General features: G+C 40.4%; 1 protein-coding gene across 4 annotated transcripts in view; it reads right to left on the bottom strand.

Annotated features, from left to right (window-relative positions):
• The window catches only part of ARID5B (AT-rich interaction domain 5B), a 178,720-nt gene that overhangs the window by 13,161 nt on the left and 144,111 nt on the right, over positions 1 to 21,448 (bottom strand). For all 4 annotated transcript variants that reach the window (XM_083614423.1, XM_083614424.1, XM_083614425.1 and 1 more), the window contains one exon: positions 19,836 to 19,933. In XM_083614423.1, the coding sequence (XP_083470549.1) occupies positions 19,836 to 19,933 (98 nt within the window). The remainder of the gene's footprint in view (positions 1 to 19,835; positions 19,934 to 21,448) is intronic.

A 21,448-nucleotide genomic window follows, 5' to 3' on the forward strand; every position in this document is an offset into this window, starting at 1 on the left:
AATGGAATGGTTCTGATCCACTTCAATTTATTTGTGACCAAGTCCTATTGAAACTTACAGGTTAGCTGATACCAAATTAAGTCACATAAATTCAATTTAGTCTGCACTCCAATTCACACTTTCCTGGAAGTCGGTCTCATTAAAGTTACTTCTGAGTACACACCTAAAGGATTGCAGTGTTAGCCATAAGTAACTTTAGCTGGATCAGGTCCAACAAGTGACAACAAGCAGAACATTTTTTTTAAAAAATCCATTGAGATAAATGAGATTATGAAGCCAAATGGAGTCGCTGGAGATGAGCTGCATATCTCCCCCACTACTTTAAATTGATTTTAATGGAAATACTTTGTATTTAGTTCTTTGGCCTGTTTAAACAGCAACCGACTTGAGTTACAGAACTTCCCGACAGCAGTGCCATATATACCCTGTAAGTACAGAAAATGGCAAATAAACTGTACATAAACTGGAACCTCAGGGTGGACTGCGGTGTGAAGAGGTCTTAAGGAACCTCACATGGGTCAGCTCAGGTCTTGGGTCTGAAGTCCTTAAATCTGCCTCCAAAACAGTGCAGACTAGACATGCTAGCTCCCTTCCAACCACTGCCTCTAGATGTCCCTTGCCTTCTCCCCTCTGCAATCCCCGGAGGGCTTTCCCATAACTATTTGGATTCTCAGCACTACCTGCATAGTCAGAAGCTAGAGGAGCAGAATGCAATGGGAAGGGGTGAAGACAAAACTCAGCCCAGCAGGGTTGCACATATAATCCAAGACGCTGGGGAGGAGGGATGTGGCCCCTCCACCACCAAACATCAGCATATTCTGGGCTGTATCATCTTGTATCCTGTGGGCAAGATATGGTTCCATCAGAAGATGGAACAATCTTCTCCAACCTGTTTTGCCCTCCATATGTTGTTGGACTACAGCTCCTATCATGCCTGGCCCCTGGGCATGACTGTGGCTGATGGGAACTGTATATACCAACTGGTATAGAAACCTTGTACTAGCATAGATTTCCTCCTTTTTTAGGAATCATGGGGAATGTCATAAGGGCCCATTTTGTGAGCAAGAAGATTCCTCTTTCTCTAGGGAAAGGGGGAAAAGGGCAAGCAGTGTCTACCAGGTGGTAGTTGGCACAGTGGGCAGGAACAAAAACGATTTTAAGAGACAATTAGAGAATTTTAATTACAGAGTTTTGTCTTTCAAACCATGGAAAAATTGCTTGGGGGAGGAGACAGAGATGCTTCAATCTGATTCCCACCCCCCCTCCACAGAGTGCCTCTTGAAATGAGGGTAAATAAGCAGTGTTATTAAAAAGAATGGATTGGCTTACAATCTGAGTTTCAGCTCCAGTGATTAAAGTTCTTATAATGCATTAAACATGATTAATGAATGACTCATAGCAGGAATAATGCAAGACTCCGACTTTTAAAAATATGAACTTTAGTATGGCAAACATTTTTTTTTAAAAAAACCCACACACAATAGGTATCTGTTGAAGAAAATGGACGTTGCTTTTTAAACAGCATTAATCTGTTCAAATATCAGACTTCTTTAATTATAGCTTAATCTAAGAGTTCAAGATAGAAAACTCTTTTTGTTCAGGCACAGATTTTTTTTGTTATTCCAGAATCAGCTCCAAGCCATCCAGTTTTAATTTAGATGTTCAAACACAGTTTGGCTTCAAGAGAGCCGGGATTAGCTTGCTTGCGATGATAGTATTTCACATTTTAATAAAATACAACATAAATTATGTTAAAAAGTAAACCTAATTTATGCCATATTAGAAACAAAATTCATGAACTGAGCATGCTCTGACATGGGTATGTGCAGAGAGGCGTGAATAATACTTTTGAGCCCTGAATTTGGCAGCTGGCCAGTAATGAAGCTAAAGCAATGCCCAAGGGGAATGCAGGTCCTCAGATCCCATTACAAACTGAGTTTAAACATGTTACAGCTGCTAAAACTGAAAACAGCTCTCTCTATGCAGGCTTAGCAAAATAATACGGACTTTGCCAAATACTTGCTTCCCACTGTAACATTACGGTTAATGTTTATGTAATAAAAAAAGAAGCATAACAAGGCAGAAAAAAAAAGGGGGGAGAGAAAGAAATACAATCTTGTTCATACTTGAGGCTGCTAAATTTCATTTGTAACAAGCACAAAATATTCCAAGGCACCCTTGAACATCTTTTCCCGTGCCCGGGACTTGAAGCAAGAGGAGGCGAGGTTGGGTTTCATCCAGAGCAATATTTATATCTTTTTCTGCCATGTGTTAAATATTTAAAGAATCAGATTTAACCAAAATACTTTTTTTTTTTTTTGGTGGCAATAGTTGTTAACACTGCAGAAAGGATTGTTTGACTTTGTTTGGTTGCCATGGGAACAGGCAGCCCATTTGAAATCTACATATTTTGTCGGTAAATGTTTCAAAAGCTGCTCATAGCTTTAAAATTAGAGGATGATACTCCGCCACCACTAGGCCTTTTAAATAAAATATTCTGTGTGATTATCCTGGCGGTTAAAGCAGAAACGGGACAAAGGCCAGCCCTGATAAGATTAATCACTGTTAGCACTCTTTCTGAGAAACCCTTTTGTGTCAGTTTTAAATTTGACCACCAAAAAGACAACAGCATCCTGCCTCTTTGTTGCCATATAAATCCCTGGAACTCATTAGGTCAGAGGATAATTAGGAGTCATGGCTGAGGAGAGTTCAACGTTACAGGAGGACGGGCCTGCTGTTTCCATTTTTGTGATTTTGCTTTTTTTCACTGAGCTCAGCAGTTGGCAGAGGCTACAGTGGCAAAAATACATTTCACATAGCTGGTCAAATGCCTAGCGCCAACAGCAGGAAATTTGGAATTAAATGTTTCTTGTATCTGGAGAGAGGCATGACTAAGGTAAAAATTGAATCAAAACACAAGGACGGCTTGTTCTACTTGCATCAGCTCCCCACCCTGGACAAAAAATTCTAATGCAATGCTATTTCTCTACAGTAACAAGGTGGGGTTGTTGGTTTTCGGTTTTTTTAAGCAAAGTAAAAAAAAAAAAAAGCAGAGAGCTTAGGAGGATTAAAATGAAGCCTAACGCTATGAACAATTGCAAGTTGACAGAGAGGTTTCCATTTGCTAGAATTTTCACTCTGTGGTCCCCCCACCCTTCCTTGCCTTCAGTTGCCCTGTCACGGTACAACACAATTACCCGCAGGATGTGATCTTATCATTTGATTATTAGAAGCTGTTATAGTACAAGGGAAATAAAGCTGGTGGAACATTCAAACCTTCAGCTAACATACTATTAGAACATCACACACACACACACACACACACACACACACACACACACACACACACATTGTGTTTAGTCAACTGTATTTTGTCAACTGCAGGTCAATATTCTCCAAATCAGGCAGAATATGATTCTCTGCTTTAAAACTTCCCCCACACAATGCAACACGCTTGAAATGAGCAGCTCAATTTTGTGCTAAATAGCTGTCGCTTAGGAGATTTAAATCAATCTTGGTGCAAGATAAAAGAAGGTGTTTCGCAAACATTAACAGAAAAAATGAACCACAATCCGTATAAACCCTCATGTACAAAAAAAAAAATATTAGACTTTGAAAGAGTTTTCAGTGTCAGTTGTTGGGAGAAGAGTTCCTGTATTCGTAAGAAGCAATCTTGCCGGAAAGCCTAAGAATGGGGATGTGGGTTTAACCATCGCTGTTGTTGTTGTTACGCATAAGAATATCATCAATATGCATTCTACTTTGCGGAGTTTCATAAGCAAAAAGAAGAAGAAAAAGGCAGATTTCTGCCCTCAAGGAGATTACAGTCTAAATTTTGACGAAGAGGAAGACTACAGAGGGAGTGCAGAAGAGGGGAGTACACAGCAAGAGGAGGGCATTTACTTCCACGTAACCCAGAGCTTGGGTTTGCTGGGCGGGGGTGGAACATGCCTTTATTATGAACGCAATGCCTACATTCAGATTAATAAAATGCATTATTTATAGGATAATTAACATAAGGAGAATGTGTAAGCAGTAGCGTATTAAAGAACAATCCTTCTGCAGGCAGCAGATTTCTGAACAGCACGGGGCTATTTTTTCCACTGGAATAATACAAGAATAACATTTTCCAGCCCAGAGCAGAAACAGTAGGGAAGTCTTTGCCATCAATTGAGCTTCTGATTAAATTCAATGACTATGAAAAGCAAGATTATCCTTTTTAAAAAATAAATAAAGGCAACTTAAAAATCAATACGAGCTGGATGAACAAATCAGTGTTTTATTAATCCCGACACAATCAGAGATACATTACATTTAATTGTGGGTACTCCCCCCCCTTATAGCGGGGGTGGGGGGGAGGAGAAAGATTTTGCTTGGCTAAATGTTGAATTAAATACTAGTGCCTAGTATTCTGAGTTTTTTGCTTTCAGCATCCTCTGATGTAATGAAAAATTCAATGTACTTCTCCACAGCAGAAGTCAGAGGTCATCAAATCTATTACAGTAATGTAAGTAATCTGGCTTTCTGCCAGCCTTTAAAAAAAGGGGGGGAGAACCATGGAGGCAGATAATTTTATATTTACAAATTCTAAAATCCTCTGGGGATTTTGTCTCATCTCCAACAAAAGGCAGAAACTTCACATTAGAAAAATGTATTTTACAGCATGTCAAACATGTCTTCATCATTAGTATTTCATAAAAGGCATTAACCACACAACTCTTATTCTTCATTAGCCAACATTCTTCTCCTGCGCCATGGGAAAATTGCAACTCAAAATCTTATGCGTGTGTTTTTTTTTAAAAAAAAATATTAAAGTGATAAGTACTAATGTTTCATATACTGATTAATTCTTGTGCCAAGCAACTACTCTTTTAAGTCCAACTCTATTGCGCAGGAAATAGTGGACTGCATCTATTTATAGTAATAAAAATAAAAGGGGTTAGAAGAATAACTCTTGAGGGGGGGAGCATGAAAGGAAAGGAAATCTGTAGTCAAGGCTGCCAGCTCCATATTTAACTCTTCATTGTGACCTCATTCTTATGCTATGGGAGTGGCGTTCTTCTCGCTTGACTCTGGCCTCACCCCTTACTTCTCTGAGTAAGGTAAAAATATAGGAAACACACAGGAAGAACAAGCTCATGTTGGGAGAACTGCTGTCAATCGGAGCAGCCAATATTGAGCAAAACGGACAAGTGATCAACTCTGGCATGGCCAAAGGCAACTTCCTATGCCAAGGCAATAGCACCCATTTCAACCTCTGACACTGTAATCCTGCCCCCCAACCCCGCAACCATCCCTGCATCTCCTACATGGTTCCTACATTCTTCCGTTACTGGAACTGGATGGGATCCTAAGTTCTTATCATAGAATCATAGAGCTGGAAGGGGCTACAAGGATCATCTAGTCCAACCCCCTGCAGTGTAGGAATCTTTCACCCAACGTGGGGCTCTGTGATTAAGAGTCTCACGCTCTACCCATCTGCGCTATTATGAGATATTGCAGGAAAGACTTAGGGCTCATCCTAAAATCAGGGAGCTATCATGGCCCTGGTTCAGCAAAGGCATGAGGCCAAAAGCCTGCAGCCAGCTTTTGTGTGAACTCTGGCATCCCTGTTGGTTTGAGGAGGGCCATTGCTCCCGCCTGTGTATCGGATGATTGACATTGTTTTTCTTATAGCTCCAGCTGTGTCTCTTAGAGTAGTTCTATTGACTTTAGCAAAGTTCACTCTCAGATAGCTTGGGCTCAAGGATCATGGGTAAAACGAGTATAAGGATCATGGGTAAAATGGGTATTTTACGAGTCAGCCTTTTCTAATTCCTTCTTTTGCTGCCTATGATTGCTGCTGAAAACCTCTTCTCTGTGCATGTGATCCAAACAGTGGGTATACCTCTCCAAGGTTAATGTGCAAATGGCCCATGCGTCCGTGCTTAGACCAATGGACACATCAGAGACTTAAAAATTAGCCTCAAGGACCCAGTTTGTTTTCCATCGACAATGAATGGCTTTCTTAAGTGATTCAGATCTAAGGGAATACATAATCATCTTTCACGGGAATGATTCAATTGTCACAACACCCTTTTCTTACAGTGACAATAGTTTAAATTGATTAAAAGCGGGGGATGCTAGGAAAATGGCAGAAATTATAGCTTACCAATCCTTGCTACGGGGGACGCGGGTGGCACTGTGGGTAAAACCTCAGCGTCTAGGACTTGCCGATTGCATGGTCGGCGGTTCGAATCCCCGCGGCGGGGTGAGCTCCCGTTGTTCGGTCCCAGCTCCTGCCCACCTAGCAGTTCGAAAGCACCCTTAAGTGCAAGTAGATAAATAGGTACCGCTTTATAGCGGGAAGGTAAACGGCGTTTCCGTGTGCTGCTCTGGTGCCGGTTCGCCAGAGCAGCCTCGTCACGCTGGCCACGTGACCCGGAAGTGTCTGCGGACAGTGCTGGCTCCCGGCCTCTTAAGTGAGATGAGCGCAGAACCCTAGAGTCTGTCACGACTGGCCCGTACGGGCAGGGGTACCTATACCTTTACCTTTAATCCTTGCTGCAGAATAGCCAAGATGTAGCACACTCTTATCATTAAAGGAATATTGATAGCAATGTAAGAAATGTAGCCCCCCAAAATCTCTCAAACCAATATTCGAATTCCAGGTGAATCCTGTCTTTGCTAGGTTTCCTTGGTCAAGATTTCCTCAGTCAGGTCTCTAGAGGAATTTCCACACAAATGAGCTTAAAGCCCACACAAATGAGCTTATCTCCCACAAGCTGTGGGGCAGGATCCATTCTAGTCACAACTAATCCAATTGGGCTTGCATGACAGCTACAGGGGTTACATCCACTTTTGTGTCATAACAGCGAAGTAACTCTAAACTCCCACAACAACAGAAATACCTCTTTACTTAGAAACTCCCTGCTATGCTTTCTGTTTGTCAGTTATGGTCTGGAGTGGTGTGTGGAAGCAATCTAAATCTCAGTCTCAAGTTACTTGCTTGCAGAACCAGGTCAGCAACAACCTACTTCTTAGGGTTACTGAATTAGAAAAAAAATAATCTTCAGTCTCTATAAAATACAACACAACAAAGAAACAAAAGTTTACAACAGCCTATATGGATATTCCAGAGGGTTTTTTTTGGGGGGGGGGAACAAGAGTTAAAAAGAGAACGGTACTAATATGGGTACACCGATTCATCATTAGCTTCCTCTGAAGCACTTTGAAGAGGCCATTTTCACAAACAAGCTGTGCAGAGCGAAATAGTGGGGGCGGGCAATTCCTTTTCAGAGGTGAAGTTGCATGATTCTATAAAACAGCAGTACAAGCAGGAAAACGAAACCTGCCTGGTAACCACTGCCCTTTCATGAGTCTTTCTACGATAAAAACAAGTTAGTGAAGATCACTACAGTGATGGGGACTCTAAGATGATCAAGAAGAATGGTGATGATTAAGAACAGATCAATAATACTGGCACCTCCATATGTGTGAATGTTCTGTCTAGGACAGTTTTTCGTAAAGGAGGTTTGCAGCGATAGATGTTGGCCTTACTTTAGTGCTTCATATTAGTTCCAGCCACTGACCTGAAAGTATACTACTATTTTAAAGACATTCTATCTTCACAGTACTGCATGAGCTCAAGGGAAGTGCCATTCCATACTGAATCAGGAAAGTAGTAGAATGCATTCGTAAACCTACTATTTATAGCTTGCAGCTTGAATCAGGGTAGCACACATTGTAACTGCCATAACATCAGGAGCAGGTTGATGGGGGTACACACTAACGTGGATACTGAATTACTCATGTTCAGTAGGACATGCTAACAGATGGCACATGATATCTCTCCTAATATGCTTCTAACACAGGGGGGTGCCAATCAAAGCTAAGCATTTTTCACTCCCCTTGATTTTGATGGGAATATTTATTGATGCACTTAACTTTTGCACAGAACTTTGACTCAGAAAGTATGCCTCCATCTGCACTATATGTATAAAGCAGTATCATGCCACTTCCCCCAAAGACTCCTGGGTACTGAGGGTTGTTAGGCCACCTATGCACCTCACAGTTCTACAATCCCCATAGTTCCCTGGGAAAGGGGACTGAGTGTAAAAAAACACTGGGAACTGTAGCTCTGTGGGGAGAACAGGGGTCTCCTAAACACCCTTAACAGACTACAGTTCCCAGAATTCTTTGGGGGAAGTCATGACTATTTAAAGTGGGATAGCTGTGGTCTAAACCACAAAGCCTAGGGCTTGCCGATCAGAAGGTTGGCGGTTTGAATCCCTGCGATGGGGTGAGCTCCCATTGCACGGTCCCTGCTCCTGCCCACATAGCTGTTCGAAAGCACGTCAAAGTGCAAGTAGCTCAATAGGTACCGCTCCAGCAGGAAGGTAAATGATGTTTCCGTGTGCTGCTCTGGTTCGCCAGAAGTGGCTTGGTCATACTGGCCACATGACCCGGAAGCTGTACACCGGCTCCCTTGGCCAGTAAAGCAAGATGAGCGCTGCAACCCTAGAGTCGTTCGAGACTGGACCTAATGGCCAGGGGTCCCTTTACTTTTACCTAACACTGCTTTACATGTATAGTGCAGATGAAGCCTATGAGGCATCCATACATGTGTAATTTGATGCATGAAGATCAATCATTATTTTTCAAGTTTGGCTCACCTGCTATTAGCCTTACTTTTGTCAGACTAGAGATAAGAGGCCCAGTGTGTGTATGCACACCATGCCTGATCCTGCCGTCCTACCATACATAAAGGGTGTTTATCGAAGGTATGCATGACTAGGACTTTCATACGTAACACGTTTGCATTGTGGCTGCTGAAGTTAGCAAACTGTAGCAAGCCCCCCTCCCCCCACCCAGCTGCGACCTTTCCTGCTGTGGCTGCAGCAGAGAAGAGGTTGAATACCATATACTGAAGACTGTATTTGCAAAATTTTCCTGCTCAGAACTTCAATATGGCTCCCAAAGCACAACCTAACTTAACATTCTGAAGGTGTGCTATTTGTTTTAAATTCCCCGATTGTGCGCGTATATAAATAAGTTTCTTCATTCACAAGGAGAACTTGTACTGATCTGTAGCTCAAATCAAACACGTACATTACTGGCAAAACCAACCACAGCTTTGCTTTGTTCGCAAACAATGCTACCTCATTCCTTGCAGAAAGCTCTCTTTATTCCTTTAATCGGGGACTTGTACTGAAACCCAGTAGGGAAGGTTGCCAAGCACCTCACATACGACCAAAAAATGGGAAGGCGGCATATATGGAAAAGAAAGTCACTAAAACCTCACCTAACACTGTCCTTGGGCTTCCATAGCTCCTGCCTGCATCCAGTTCTGATCCGAAGGCTATTTTCAGTTTTCCCACAATATTCAGACAAAGAAGCTAACGAGGAAAGCTTACTTCTTGAGACTTAAGCTATGTAAACATTAGAGGCTTAAAAAGCAGCGAGGCTGTTTCACCCCTGTAGTGTTTCAGCACATTTTTATTTTGCTGTCCAAACCAGTGAGCGGGTGGGGATGTCTTCATCTGAAGTACATTACCTGATGTGTCTTGTCATGCCCACAACCCCACACCAGAGGTGCCACCTTCTGCAGAAGATTGAGGAGGGCCCTCTGAACATTTTGAAGGGGCCTGGCCCCTTCAGAAAATAGATCAGGGAGCCGCCGTGCCTCGGCCCCCAGGAGCAGGCACCCTTGTATTCCACGAAGCTGTCATCTGCACATGTGCGATGACTTTCTCAAAGTACACACCTCTGTTCAACTGTGCTTTAAGTTTTCAAATTGGAAGCTGGTTTGAGGGGGAAAGTATTTCTTCAATAAGCTACAGGATACCTATGCATCGTGCCTCAAGTGGCTTCAAACACAAGTGGCGGGAGAATATTGGAGCACAAACCACCAGAAGGCTCCTCCATTTTAAAACAACACACTTTGTGCATCTCTTGATAATGGCTTTCAGGTAGTTTTCAAAACTACAAAACAAGTTGTGAACAAGTATTGCAAACACACATAAGACATTTTGACTAGAGAATTAAGAATCTGCTTTAAGGAGCAAACAATGGCATTCTTCTGTCACTAGATACTTTAATTTTAATATTTTTAGTTTAGAGGGGAAGGGGGGGGAGAGAAACATGCTTTCAGACTTTTCAATAGTTCTTTTGTTAAAGCATCCATTACTCACATAATTGAAAAGATGTTTGTTCAGTGGCATGCTTGAGAGTACAGTTATTTAATCTTAATGATAAAGCCCCGAGGACAGAAATATAAGTAGAAACCCTCTTGTTATTTATCAAAGAAGGAAAAAATGCCAAGGCAAATAATTGATTCTCAAACTCTCGCTTGGTGGAAAACTCACAATGAAATTCACAAATTGCAAAGGTTTTCTTAGAGACAGTTAGAGGCCCTGCTGCCAAAAGTCAGTTCAAGTACTACTACAGGCCTGAGGTGATCAATAATTATTATTTTAGTTAATAAGATTTTAAGTTACATTTGGGTCTGTACAAACGGACCATTATGGGAACGGTGGAGGTTTCCTTCATTTGCAAACTGGTCTTCTGACGCAAAATGAGCTGCTGTTTGTATAGGTTTATCAATATGGCGGCATTTGAATGAGGATCAACTGTCCACTTACTCCTCACACACCCACACCCACACCCCTCAAAAATCCCTGAAGCAGCTTTGAAGCTGTTTTTAAATATTTATGTTTGTTTAAAAGGGGACCGATGAATATATAAATGGATAAATATACATATGGCTCTTTAAAAATAAAAAAGGCAAGCATGTGGAGACGAGCAAGACTGGCTGATCTAGCATCTGATTTGCAAGTATATCATGCAGACTGTGAAACGGGAGAAGCCCATATTGTAAGGGAAGAAATCTGTTGCATCTTCTCCTGTTATATTATGCCTTTCTTCACTCTTATTTAATATATGACTGTCATGTACCACAGACGGCAGTCCTGTTGTACCAAAATGGCTTTATGTCTCTGAACTTTACTTCTGTTTTGTTATTCCCAATGGCCAATACAAATAAATTTAGGCAGCAGTCTTATTCTCATTTGCTTGGGCGTAAGTCCCATTAAACTCAGCGAGGCTTACTTCTGAGCAAATTTACTTCCAAGAAGAAACACAGGAAAGTGGGGGAGAGAATTGCTCTAGCAAAAGAAAAATCTTTTATTTGGTGCTTTCTTGCTTTCTTTTTGGTTAAACAAAGAGCTAGCTGAAGTTTCCAGTATGGAACAAGACCTGGTTAATTTTTGCCTCGGGATGTTTTCAACAACCTGAACCCCAAACCTCCTATTAATTACAACCTTTAGTGAAGGGAACTAAAATATTTTTTAGATAGATGGTATAATAGGTTTTTCTATTGCCCCTCTGGACAGGATGTTAGTGCTTACAGAAGCTCCTGAAATGTACACACTTTTACAAAGTTCTCTCTAAATACTTTAAGCAAAGAAAAGAAAAACAAATAACATTTTGGTTGGACTATTGGACTCTCTTGTGTATGAAATTTCCTCACAGCATATGTACATGTCTTTACAGCTGTTTCAGGAACCTACTTCCAATGCCTTATTTTGACCTAACTTGGTTTTCTGAGTAAAAATAGATTTCGCTTTTCATATTATCAGGATGGGGATATTGGAATAGGAGATGTGGTTTTTCCCCTCATGAAATAATCTTACAGGCACTTCAGCTGGACATTTTTTTGTTCCGTAAAAGCAAGCATTTGAACTGTTCAGATACATTACAAATGACTGATTTAAGACCAAGACAGGATCCATAGTTTTTAAGGAGCACGAAGACCCAGCAGCCGTAAGGCTGCAGAAAGGCCTCTGACTTGTTCTCTAAAGTATCAGGTTACATTTTAAAATATAATAAACCTCTTGCTGTTATGGCTGTGGAATGAGGCCTTTTAAACCAAGGAATCAGTGTAACCAATAAAAAGGACCATCTGTCTGAGAATGCAGGGAGTCTGTAACAATAGCTTTAAGGTGTCAAGTGCCCCATTCATTTCAATAGACTCTAATCCAGATGCCTATGATATTTTAAATGTCAACATTGTTAACTGACATCGCTGCTTATTAGAGCATGTAAGAAAGGAAAATAACCATCCCAATGTGAATGACTCTTCCAACTTGTCCCAAAGTGGAAGAAATTTCACAAAGCACTAGAGGAGATGAGAGGAAGAGAATTTTGATAGCATGGAAAGAGATAATATTCAAAGCTACCAGTTTCTCTCTCTTTCTTTCTTTCTCTCTCGCTCTCCCCCCCTCCCTTATGGGATGGATGGATGGGCTGCATGAGATGAAAAATACTTTATTGTCCTGTAAAAAAAAAAAGACTTAGCAGAGCTTGTGTTTCCCAAGTTTGGGGGATTGAAGTATAGTGAAGAAACAGGAAAGAAAGGTTGTCTAAATTTAGACAAATAAGATAATGTATTAACCATCAACTAAGAACACCCACCCACACCCAGAAGTCATCTTAAAACTTTACTGTGGAAAAATTGAATGCAGACATCCAAGAAATTCTCTTATGAAATTATAGGAGAAACCAAGGCTAACCAGGCTCCTTTATGAGTTTGGGTTAGAAAATACATCAGACCGACAGAACCAAGACTTCATGGTCTTTGCTGACATGGACTTTTTTTTTAAAAGAGAGCTGAAATTGTATTTTTTTTTAAAAAAGTGTTGTCTAGAAACAAACAAACAAACAAACAAACAAACAAACAAACAAACAAACAAACAATAAAGTTTCAAAAAACACTCCTCAGAATTGGGGTCTGCAAATTATTATTGCTATTAGAATTTGTATACAGCTCTATACTCGCATGTTCTCTGAATATTGTAATGCTTATCAAATATCTGATATTTGTATTTTATGTCCTATGGTATTTGATTTCTGTATAATACATTTGAGTCTGAGATTTTATTTCAATCTTTCAAATTTGACAGATGGTGTTGAACAGCTTTTGCTAGTTGGGATGCAATGGTATTTAGTATTCGATAACTGGCATGCAATGGTATTTAATATTGGTGTTTCACAGTTGTTATGCAATGGTGTTTGACACTATTTGATAGTTAGCATGCAATGGTATTTAGCATCTGACAGTATTTGACAGCTTCTACTGATCAGTTTTCATTTCTGAGGCCTGCCAACTCAAATCAAGAGATGCCAAAGTCGAAACCACTTGTGTTTTGAGGGGAAACCATTCAAAATACAAACTGAAATTACAAGGGCAAACGCATGCTTTCAGAATTAGAATGGAAGAATTGGCAAATGTGAATATTTACAAATATTTGCTTCAGTTCTACATTTTTATTTACATCTCAATTACATCATCCATACACTCACCTAAACATTTTTCACTGAAAGCAAGCTTCTCGCAAGGTATTCCAGATGGTGGAAGTAAAGACTCCTAATGCCATCCATTGACATCCAACCCCTACAATCTACATGCACTGTATACCTAAGCTCTTTTTTCTTCCTTCCTACTCACATGGTCACCACAGAGTCTTACATATTATTTCTTAGAGGCCAGTCCATCTTGAGTTCACAATGGGGCTTATTCTTAAATTATACAACTGCCACCACAATTTACTAAATCAGCGACATACAATTTTGAATTGATTCAGCCAGTTTAGTTATTTAGCTATTGTTTAGGTAAAGGTAAAGGGACCCCTGACCATTAAGTCCAGTCGCAGACGACTCTGGGGTTGCGGCGCTCATCTCACTTTACTGGCCGAGGGAGCTGGCGTTTGTCCGCAGACAGGTCACGTGGCCAGCATGACTAAGCCACTTCTGGCGAACCAGAGCAGCGCACGGAAACACCGTTTACCTTCCCGCCGGAGCGGTACCTATTTATCTACTTGCACTTTGATGTGCTTTTGAACTGCTAGGTTGGCAGGAGCAGGGACTGAGCAACAGGAGCTCACCCAGTCGTGGGGATTTGAACCGCCAACCTTCTGATTGGCAGGCCCTAGGCTCTGTGGTTTAGACCACAGCGCCACCTATGACCCTTAGTTATTGTTTAGTTATTGACAGTTTTGGTTATAGAATTAAAATAAAATTGAAAGCCCAAGTAAAACAACAGATTAGACATTCATTCTTGACCAAAACTATTCAATCTTTAGCATGACACTCTAAATGTTGCTAAAGTATTGGACAGAGGGAGGGGCAACCACAAGTGGCAAAGCATCAACTTGAGAGCTCAGTTAAATATAGGAAGACCACCTGATGCTCAATTCAATATACCGTAATTCAAAATCGGTCGTCAGTTGTATTACCTAGGAGGTAGAAGAGTCACAGAGTTTAGCCCTCAAGTTAAAGTTGTAACATCTGTGACAGTGTTAGATCTGTTTGGTGCAGCTTTTGTTGCCTTACTTATCTGCAATATGTAAAAATTCTCATTTTGACATGTAAATAAGTGCCCTATTGCTCTACCTGGATTTTAAATGTATTTGTTTGGGACAAGGAAAACACACATACACACAAACATTCTGATTCCACAACTGACATGATAGGGTTGAATACATTACATTTAAATATTTGGATTAATGAGGTAGTGAACACAACTTGGGCCAATCACTGTCTGACAACCTAACCTACCTCCATTGGGTCATTGTGAGGATAACATGGAGAAGGAGAGAACCACGTACGCCACTTTGAGCTCCTTGAAGGAAATGGTGGGATATAAATGTAATTCAAAAAATATGTGGAACCATGGAAACATGTGAAGGGAAAGATCTAACAGCCCTCTGGTTCTGCTGTATGCATGGATTGTTGTGATTTCACACTTCAGCAAGTTCAAATGTGCAACCTATCACTTGCGTGTGATTTACTCCTTGCTTAAATGCTGGCTATTGTACGATGATGCCATGGGTTTTGTACAATAGATGTCACAACATTATGGAGTATATGCATGGCAGGTTTCAGTTCTGCTGTGAAGTATCCTAACAATTTTGACACTGCTGTCTCTGAATATAAAAAATGGTCAGTAACAGACAGAAAGCAGACATTTGGAATTCAAGTAGTCCAAGACACCCTGATTACTAAGACGTCTTAAAACACAACATTTTTATGACTAAAGTTTGACACTGGGACACAAAGTCTGCAATGTCCTATACAGAATGTTGTTGTAGAAGATATGCCTGTCCCTTTAAGGGTGGGTGGGGAACTGACAGGAAATAAAGATCAGAGCAGGGAGCTTCAAGTGAGAATATAGCTGTCATAAGGCCCAAATTGCAAGTTACATTAAACGTGTAGTATGGTGTTACATGCTTCTTTTTTCAGTGTTAAACAGCAACTCTGTGTGTGATCAAGAATGAGATTGCAGAGCATGAAGAGAGCGGTTTAACCTGATGAAATTCCTCTCCCATAGCTGATATTTGGCCCTGAAAAGAAGCTATCATTTGCACCAACAGCAGCTTTTAGGCGTTAGGGAGAAGGGTTTTCATTGGGACCACAGTGCAGGGAGAAAGGGTTAAAACCACCCCATGTGCTGCAGCCCTGATCTCTTCTGGCAGTTGCTCTTCAAAGTTGAAAGAAGTGTGCATGGCTAAACTACATTTTTGTTCTCAATGGGAGATAACTCTGTGAGTTTCTCCAACCAGAAATTGAGGGGCGGCAGGCTATTGGGTGTCTGCTGCCAGGAAAATGGCTCAAATGGATTTTGAGTTTCGCCTTTCATACGTTTTAACTATCCTAGGATAGGAAAAGAAAGAGAATCTAATATGTGGGTGTGCCTATGTTGTAGAGGGGTGTGTGTGTGTGTGTGTGTGTGTGTGTGTGTGTGTGTTTACTAGCTTTCCTTAAACCATTCTTGAGCTTTGGCATCTCTTGTAGTAATCTCAATACTCTCTGTCAGGTGGAGTTACAACTTTTCAGATTTACTTCTCTGGAAGGGAATACACAATCAGTGAAGGGTGTGAGGAGTGGACCTTCCTGAACAGTCAATTTATAGAAGAAGACATAACCTTAATGTGTAGTCCGTTTCCTTTTTAATCACATTTTGTTTAGGAAATGTGATATCACAAACACATCATGATGTGTGTGTGTGTGTGTGTGTTCCCTAACAAAAATCACAACTTCCTGCTCATTTACAGCATCATTGTCTATTTACTTAGGGAAACTAAAATCATCCATTGCGTATTTTGCACAGGGGTGAAAAACAAACCAACCCCTGACTCACTTTCACTGGCATTGAGTGAAAACTGCATCTGATCTGATACCAATATCCTTAGAACACATTGCAAAGAACACTGTTCTATGAGAAAACTGACCATTTTCAATGATTTCTAAATCCCAGATGACCTAACATAGAAATGCAGGATCCTGACTGCGCACAAATCAGAAATCCAGGTTTGTGTTGCTGCGGTACTAAAGCCAGCCCATACTGTCTTTACTTTATGTGATCAGCCACTGTAATTTACAAGAACTGTAGCCTCCTGATCAAAATAATAACAACTTGCACACTTTGTATGTGTTGAGTCACGTACATAGCAACAGCTCCACAATGGGAAAACATTAATGCTTTTTATATTGGTAATCATCTGTAACATGAGCAATTAAGTACAGTACTAATGGACTATTGCCAAGAGCTGGTACTAATATTAAAAACTGACAGAGATGAATAGGTTTGCAAGCCAAACTGGGCTGACAAGGACATTTTTATGAAGTGCTTGGACTGATTTGATTTAAACCAATCAGAGAGGCAGGTTTAGACCATCCAGCCCTACAGCGACAATAATGCATTCATGGGCATTATACGATTCCTGCTATGCTTTAAATAAAAACATCCATTGATTCTCGGCTCAAAGCAACCAGTGCTTGCATTATTGCACTCATTAATAAGGCAAAAGGACGCTTAGAATGCATATCCAAAATAACACTTAGTGAACCCACTGGCAACAACACTTTGTTTTAAAAATGAAAATGTTTACTGAAAGTGAGCCACTTGCAATAAAAAAACCCAAATATGTTAATAACGCACTGAAATCATGCTTAGCCCTTCTTTATTTGAAAGGGGGAGCACACACTGATTTTTGAAAGGGGAGCCCACAGAGAGCGCTTTTTCATGTCAGGCCATCTTCCCTGTCACTGTGATTTTCTACTAGTAGCAGCTCTTCAGCATCTCAGGCTGATCCTTCCTAGTCCTGACACCTGAGATCATAGAATCATAGAATAGCAGAGTTGGAAGGGGTCATGACGATCATCTAGTCCAGCCCCCTTTAATGCAGGAATCTTTCCCTGAGCGTGGGGCTCAAACCCACAACCCTGAGGATAAGGGTCTCATGCACTGCCAACTGAGATATCCTTCTATCCATTTGTTAAAAACAGTGTGGATTACACGTGAGATATGGAGCGTGCAAAGCATGCTTGAGCCACAGTACTGTTCCCATCTAGCCCAAATTGTTACTAACGGATAAATCAAACCTGCAGAAAACTGTGTCAACTGCAACTCAACTGCTAATACAGTTTTTAGGTGCCAGTCAACTTCTGCCAATTTTGTTTGTTTACAACTGCTTTCATTGAAAAAGAACAGTTCTGCAACCTAGACAAATGGATCCAACGGCCTTTCTTTCTAATAGTTTATTCAAAACATTTTGCAAAATGCCATCTAATGTTGCTAGGCAAGGCCTCCCAATTTCCAAATTTCTTTCCAAATTTCCTATTACATTTTAAATCCGGTCTCATCTACAAAGTAGGCCTTATGCTGCTTAACTGAAGTGTGAAAACTGCAGCGAACTTTGCTACCACTTTAGGAAAACCTGCCTGAAATGCAAACTTCTGTTGATGGGGGTGGGGGGAGAGCAGAAACCAAGAGACATCAAGAAGCCAGAAAACATTCACCTGTAAAGTTAATATTCCTGTCTGAGAAAGGTAGGGTCCAATTCACAGAAGCAACAGCACCAACAAGCCCATTTCTTTGTTCCCAGTTCTCACACAGCAAGAGAACGGAAGCATGAGTAACAAGAACAGAAGCGCCAAAGTCTGGGAGAAAGAATTCTAGGCGTGGCCAGACATCCTTTGCCCCACAAACGCATCCTGGCATGATCAGGGGAAATTCATGCTCCACTCATTATCTATTGCGGGGTGAGAGGGTATTTGGACCAGTCAACCCTTCCTCCACCCGCTACAACAGCCACTGATTTGCAATGAGGATCAAAGATTGCATTAAAACCACAAAGTGTGTTTCCATGGCCACTTTTCTTCTTCCAGAAAAAGCAATCAAGGCCACAATCCGGAACGGGGCCAAACATCAGGGTGACATCGACACCTTGGCTACTATTTGCTTCTGAAGTTGCTCTCCACGTAGCTGCTTTTTCTCGAAAACTAGGTGGCCAATGAAGCATGCTTTTTTAAAAAATGTGCTTAACATAACTTTTCGCTTGATCCTGAAATGGAGACTACACTCAAATGTCCCTCACAGCAGTCACCTTCCATGTGGGCACTAACACTGCCTCTCCTTTATAGGGAGATTGCTAAAGGCGGTTGTTTGCAATTGAGTTATAGACAAATTTTAATTAATGCACTTAAATTAGTCGAGTCCATTGATTTCAATGGGTCTACCCTTGAGTATGACTTAGTTGGATTCCACACTATGTTCTTTTTCTCCCAAGCCATGTTCTTTGCCTCCCAAGCGAGGCAAAATCCCACGGAAATCAAGGTGACAAGGAACCAGCTAACCTCCACTGGATTTAATGGGACTTGCCTAAACTAAAATTCTCTAAAGTGTGCTCACTGGCTGTGATCCAAAGAGTCTGTTTACTTTGACTCATATTATTCAGTGGGATCAACTGAGAACGGCCAACTCTTAATGTGGATTGTCCATAATTTGTACGGTTCCATCCAGGCTCCCATGCTAGAAGACATTTACTTACCTACCTGTAAGACTAATCAGATTTGCACTCTGGAATTTAAAGTGAACAATAGTCCTATACAGAATATGGCTGGCACCTCACTTCTTTCAGTCTGGCTAGCAGTTAACACTTTAGAAAAGACACGTATGTTCAACGTATGTCAAAAAAGCATTGCAATGCTGTAAGGTGGTGATAAACAAACACTCTCTTGGCCCCTACAGGAAACTAGTTAGTGATCTGGAGCATGAGATCATATTGCTCATTTCAGAGCTTGAAAGCACACATATTTTATTAATGGCCGTATTTTCTCAAAATTCTTTTAAGGAAGCATCACAACCGTATCATGTTATCCGATGTACGCTGGATACCCAACCTTTGGAAACTATTATTAACTCAGAAAGGGTACAAAATCAATGTTTATAAAACAGCAACTCTGCTGCACTTTAGAAAGATAAATGGTTGTCAGCTGCAAGAAGAAAGGAGAGAAGAAAACATTAAAGGAATATGGAAGAAATGTTTTTTCCCCCGTGACTTATAATGGGAACATCCCACTAATCTGAAGACAGCCATACATTGCTTTATTTGCATTTATCTGCAGAGTGGTTTTTAAAAGACACAAAACAACAAACAACAAAAAAAACCAGCCAAAGCAGTTAAGATATGATCATTTTGTCCATCATCAAACTATCATCTGTTTTGCTCATCAGTTACAGCTTCTATATTATAGAAGCTTTGGTAAAACAAGGTATGAAGAAGAAAGGAATCAGATCCCCCGATTTATTTGCTTTGCAATCGGAGACACACACTGGTTTAAATTACAGCATATTACAGGACTAAACTGGTGATGGAATATTTACTGTGCCTTTTGTAAGAGGCCTTCTTGCCTCTCCCCCCTCTCTGCCCCCATTTCTTTACAAAAGGCTTTGAAGTCCCTTCAAATTAATTTTTCTCCTTTATTAAACAAGCATTTCATATTTGTTATCTTACCTTTCATAATGTCTACGAGTACACGTGGCTGCACTTGTGCTCCCAGGGTTACCACCTAATTCATCATAAATATGTTTCCATTGTCGGCGGGCTGTTATCTGTAAAAGTGGCAATGGAAAATTTAATCTTGCATCTTTACAGATATTTGTGTGTGTGCAGCGTTTGCATTCACAGCAACAAATGTATATGTGAGACATTGAGAACGCCATGTACTACAAGCACTGTTAAATCCCCTGCAGAACAGATTGAATATGTATCTATGGCTCTTTTAAAAGCAAAAGAGAGAGAGACGTTTTTCACATTTGCTTCACATAAACCTTTTCTCTTTTTTTTTTGTACAATTGGGTTTTACTGCTGTCTCATTATCAAGCAATTTTGCTATTTTGTGTGTACGATTTCTTGAAAAGGAACTTCAATCAATTGAGGGCCATTAAGCATCAAAATGTATGCAGACAAATCCCTTGGTAAATTATGAAAATGAATCTCAAACTAAGCACAAATAATGATTACATAGTTATTTTAACTGAGTTAGTGAAAATGAATCCATTGCAAACCCTTAATCCATCACAGGCTCCCCTAAATCCACATAGACTCACAGCCTGTAACTCTATATGTTACAAGCTGTTTATTTTCATCCGTCTGCGTCAGTAAAATATATAGTTCAAATGGTAGTGAAATCTAAACACTATCCAATGTTAATATCTGAGTTATTTGGCTAAATGGAAGAAAATAAACATCTTATAAAGTATTAACTTGCAAGCTATGTTTTTTTGGTGGGGAGGAACGTTGCACAGAAAAATGGGGCCAAAAGAATAATAGATACAAGACCTGGCAAAATAATTGTTCTGAATTCCACTTCATTATTTTCTATAGTCTTAACAGGAAGAAAAACAGGAACCTGAGAGGCAAAGCATGGTAATAGTCAACCTTTTTCTGCATGCAATTTAAAAAGTGGGGGCATGTTGTGGGAAATTGCTTAGAAAAGATATTTTAAAAATAAATTCTGAGTGAATTTTGTCATTTTTGTGGAATGCTGTGGTGCTTAATAGAGAGTCCCACAGAATTCTTTACAGTTACCCACAGTGCTGCTGATGAAGTTCACTAAGGAGCCAAAGGCAGCAATCAAAAGAAAACAAATATCAAAACTTGCAATCTGGGGGCCTGTAATTTTAATCTTAAAAAGAGCAGATGAGTGGAGCAGTTAAATATTATAGGGTAAATGATGCTTTTCCTGCTCTGCATAAAGATAAAACACTTCCTTTTCAGAAACCCAGCTTCAAAAGCAAAAGACATGTTATTTGGTAATGTTATAATTTCAGAGAAACATCCTTGAAGCTTATCTTTGTTTTGTTCTCATTAGACATAACCACCGCCTACTTCTAGATGCCGATTAAATCAAAAATGCCTATTTGTTCATCAGTAGTATGAAATAACCTAAAACCTTGATAAAACTGTCTTCTGTGTGGGGAAATTAAATATTCAGTTACAACTTATTTGCAAAGCTGTTTTGGGTTTTTTTTCAACTTAAAGGAGCAACTGCATGACTGTAGAAATGGCATGTACACACACCCGGATCCCACGCTCCTCCCTCCACACGCTGTGGGGATGTTGTG

The sequence above is a fragment of the Podarcis filfolensis genome (assembly GCF_964270895.1).
Source record: "Podarcis filfolensis genome assembly, chromosome: 5".
Classification (NCBI taxonomy): domain Eukaryota; kingdom Metazoa; phylum Chordata; class Lepidosauria; order Squamata; family Lacertidae; genus Podarcis; species Podarcis filfolensis.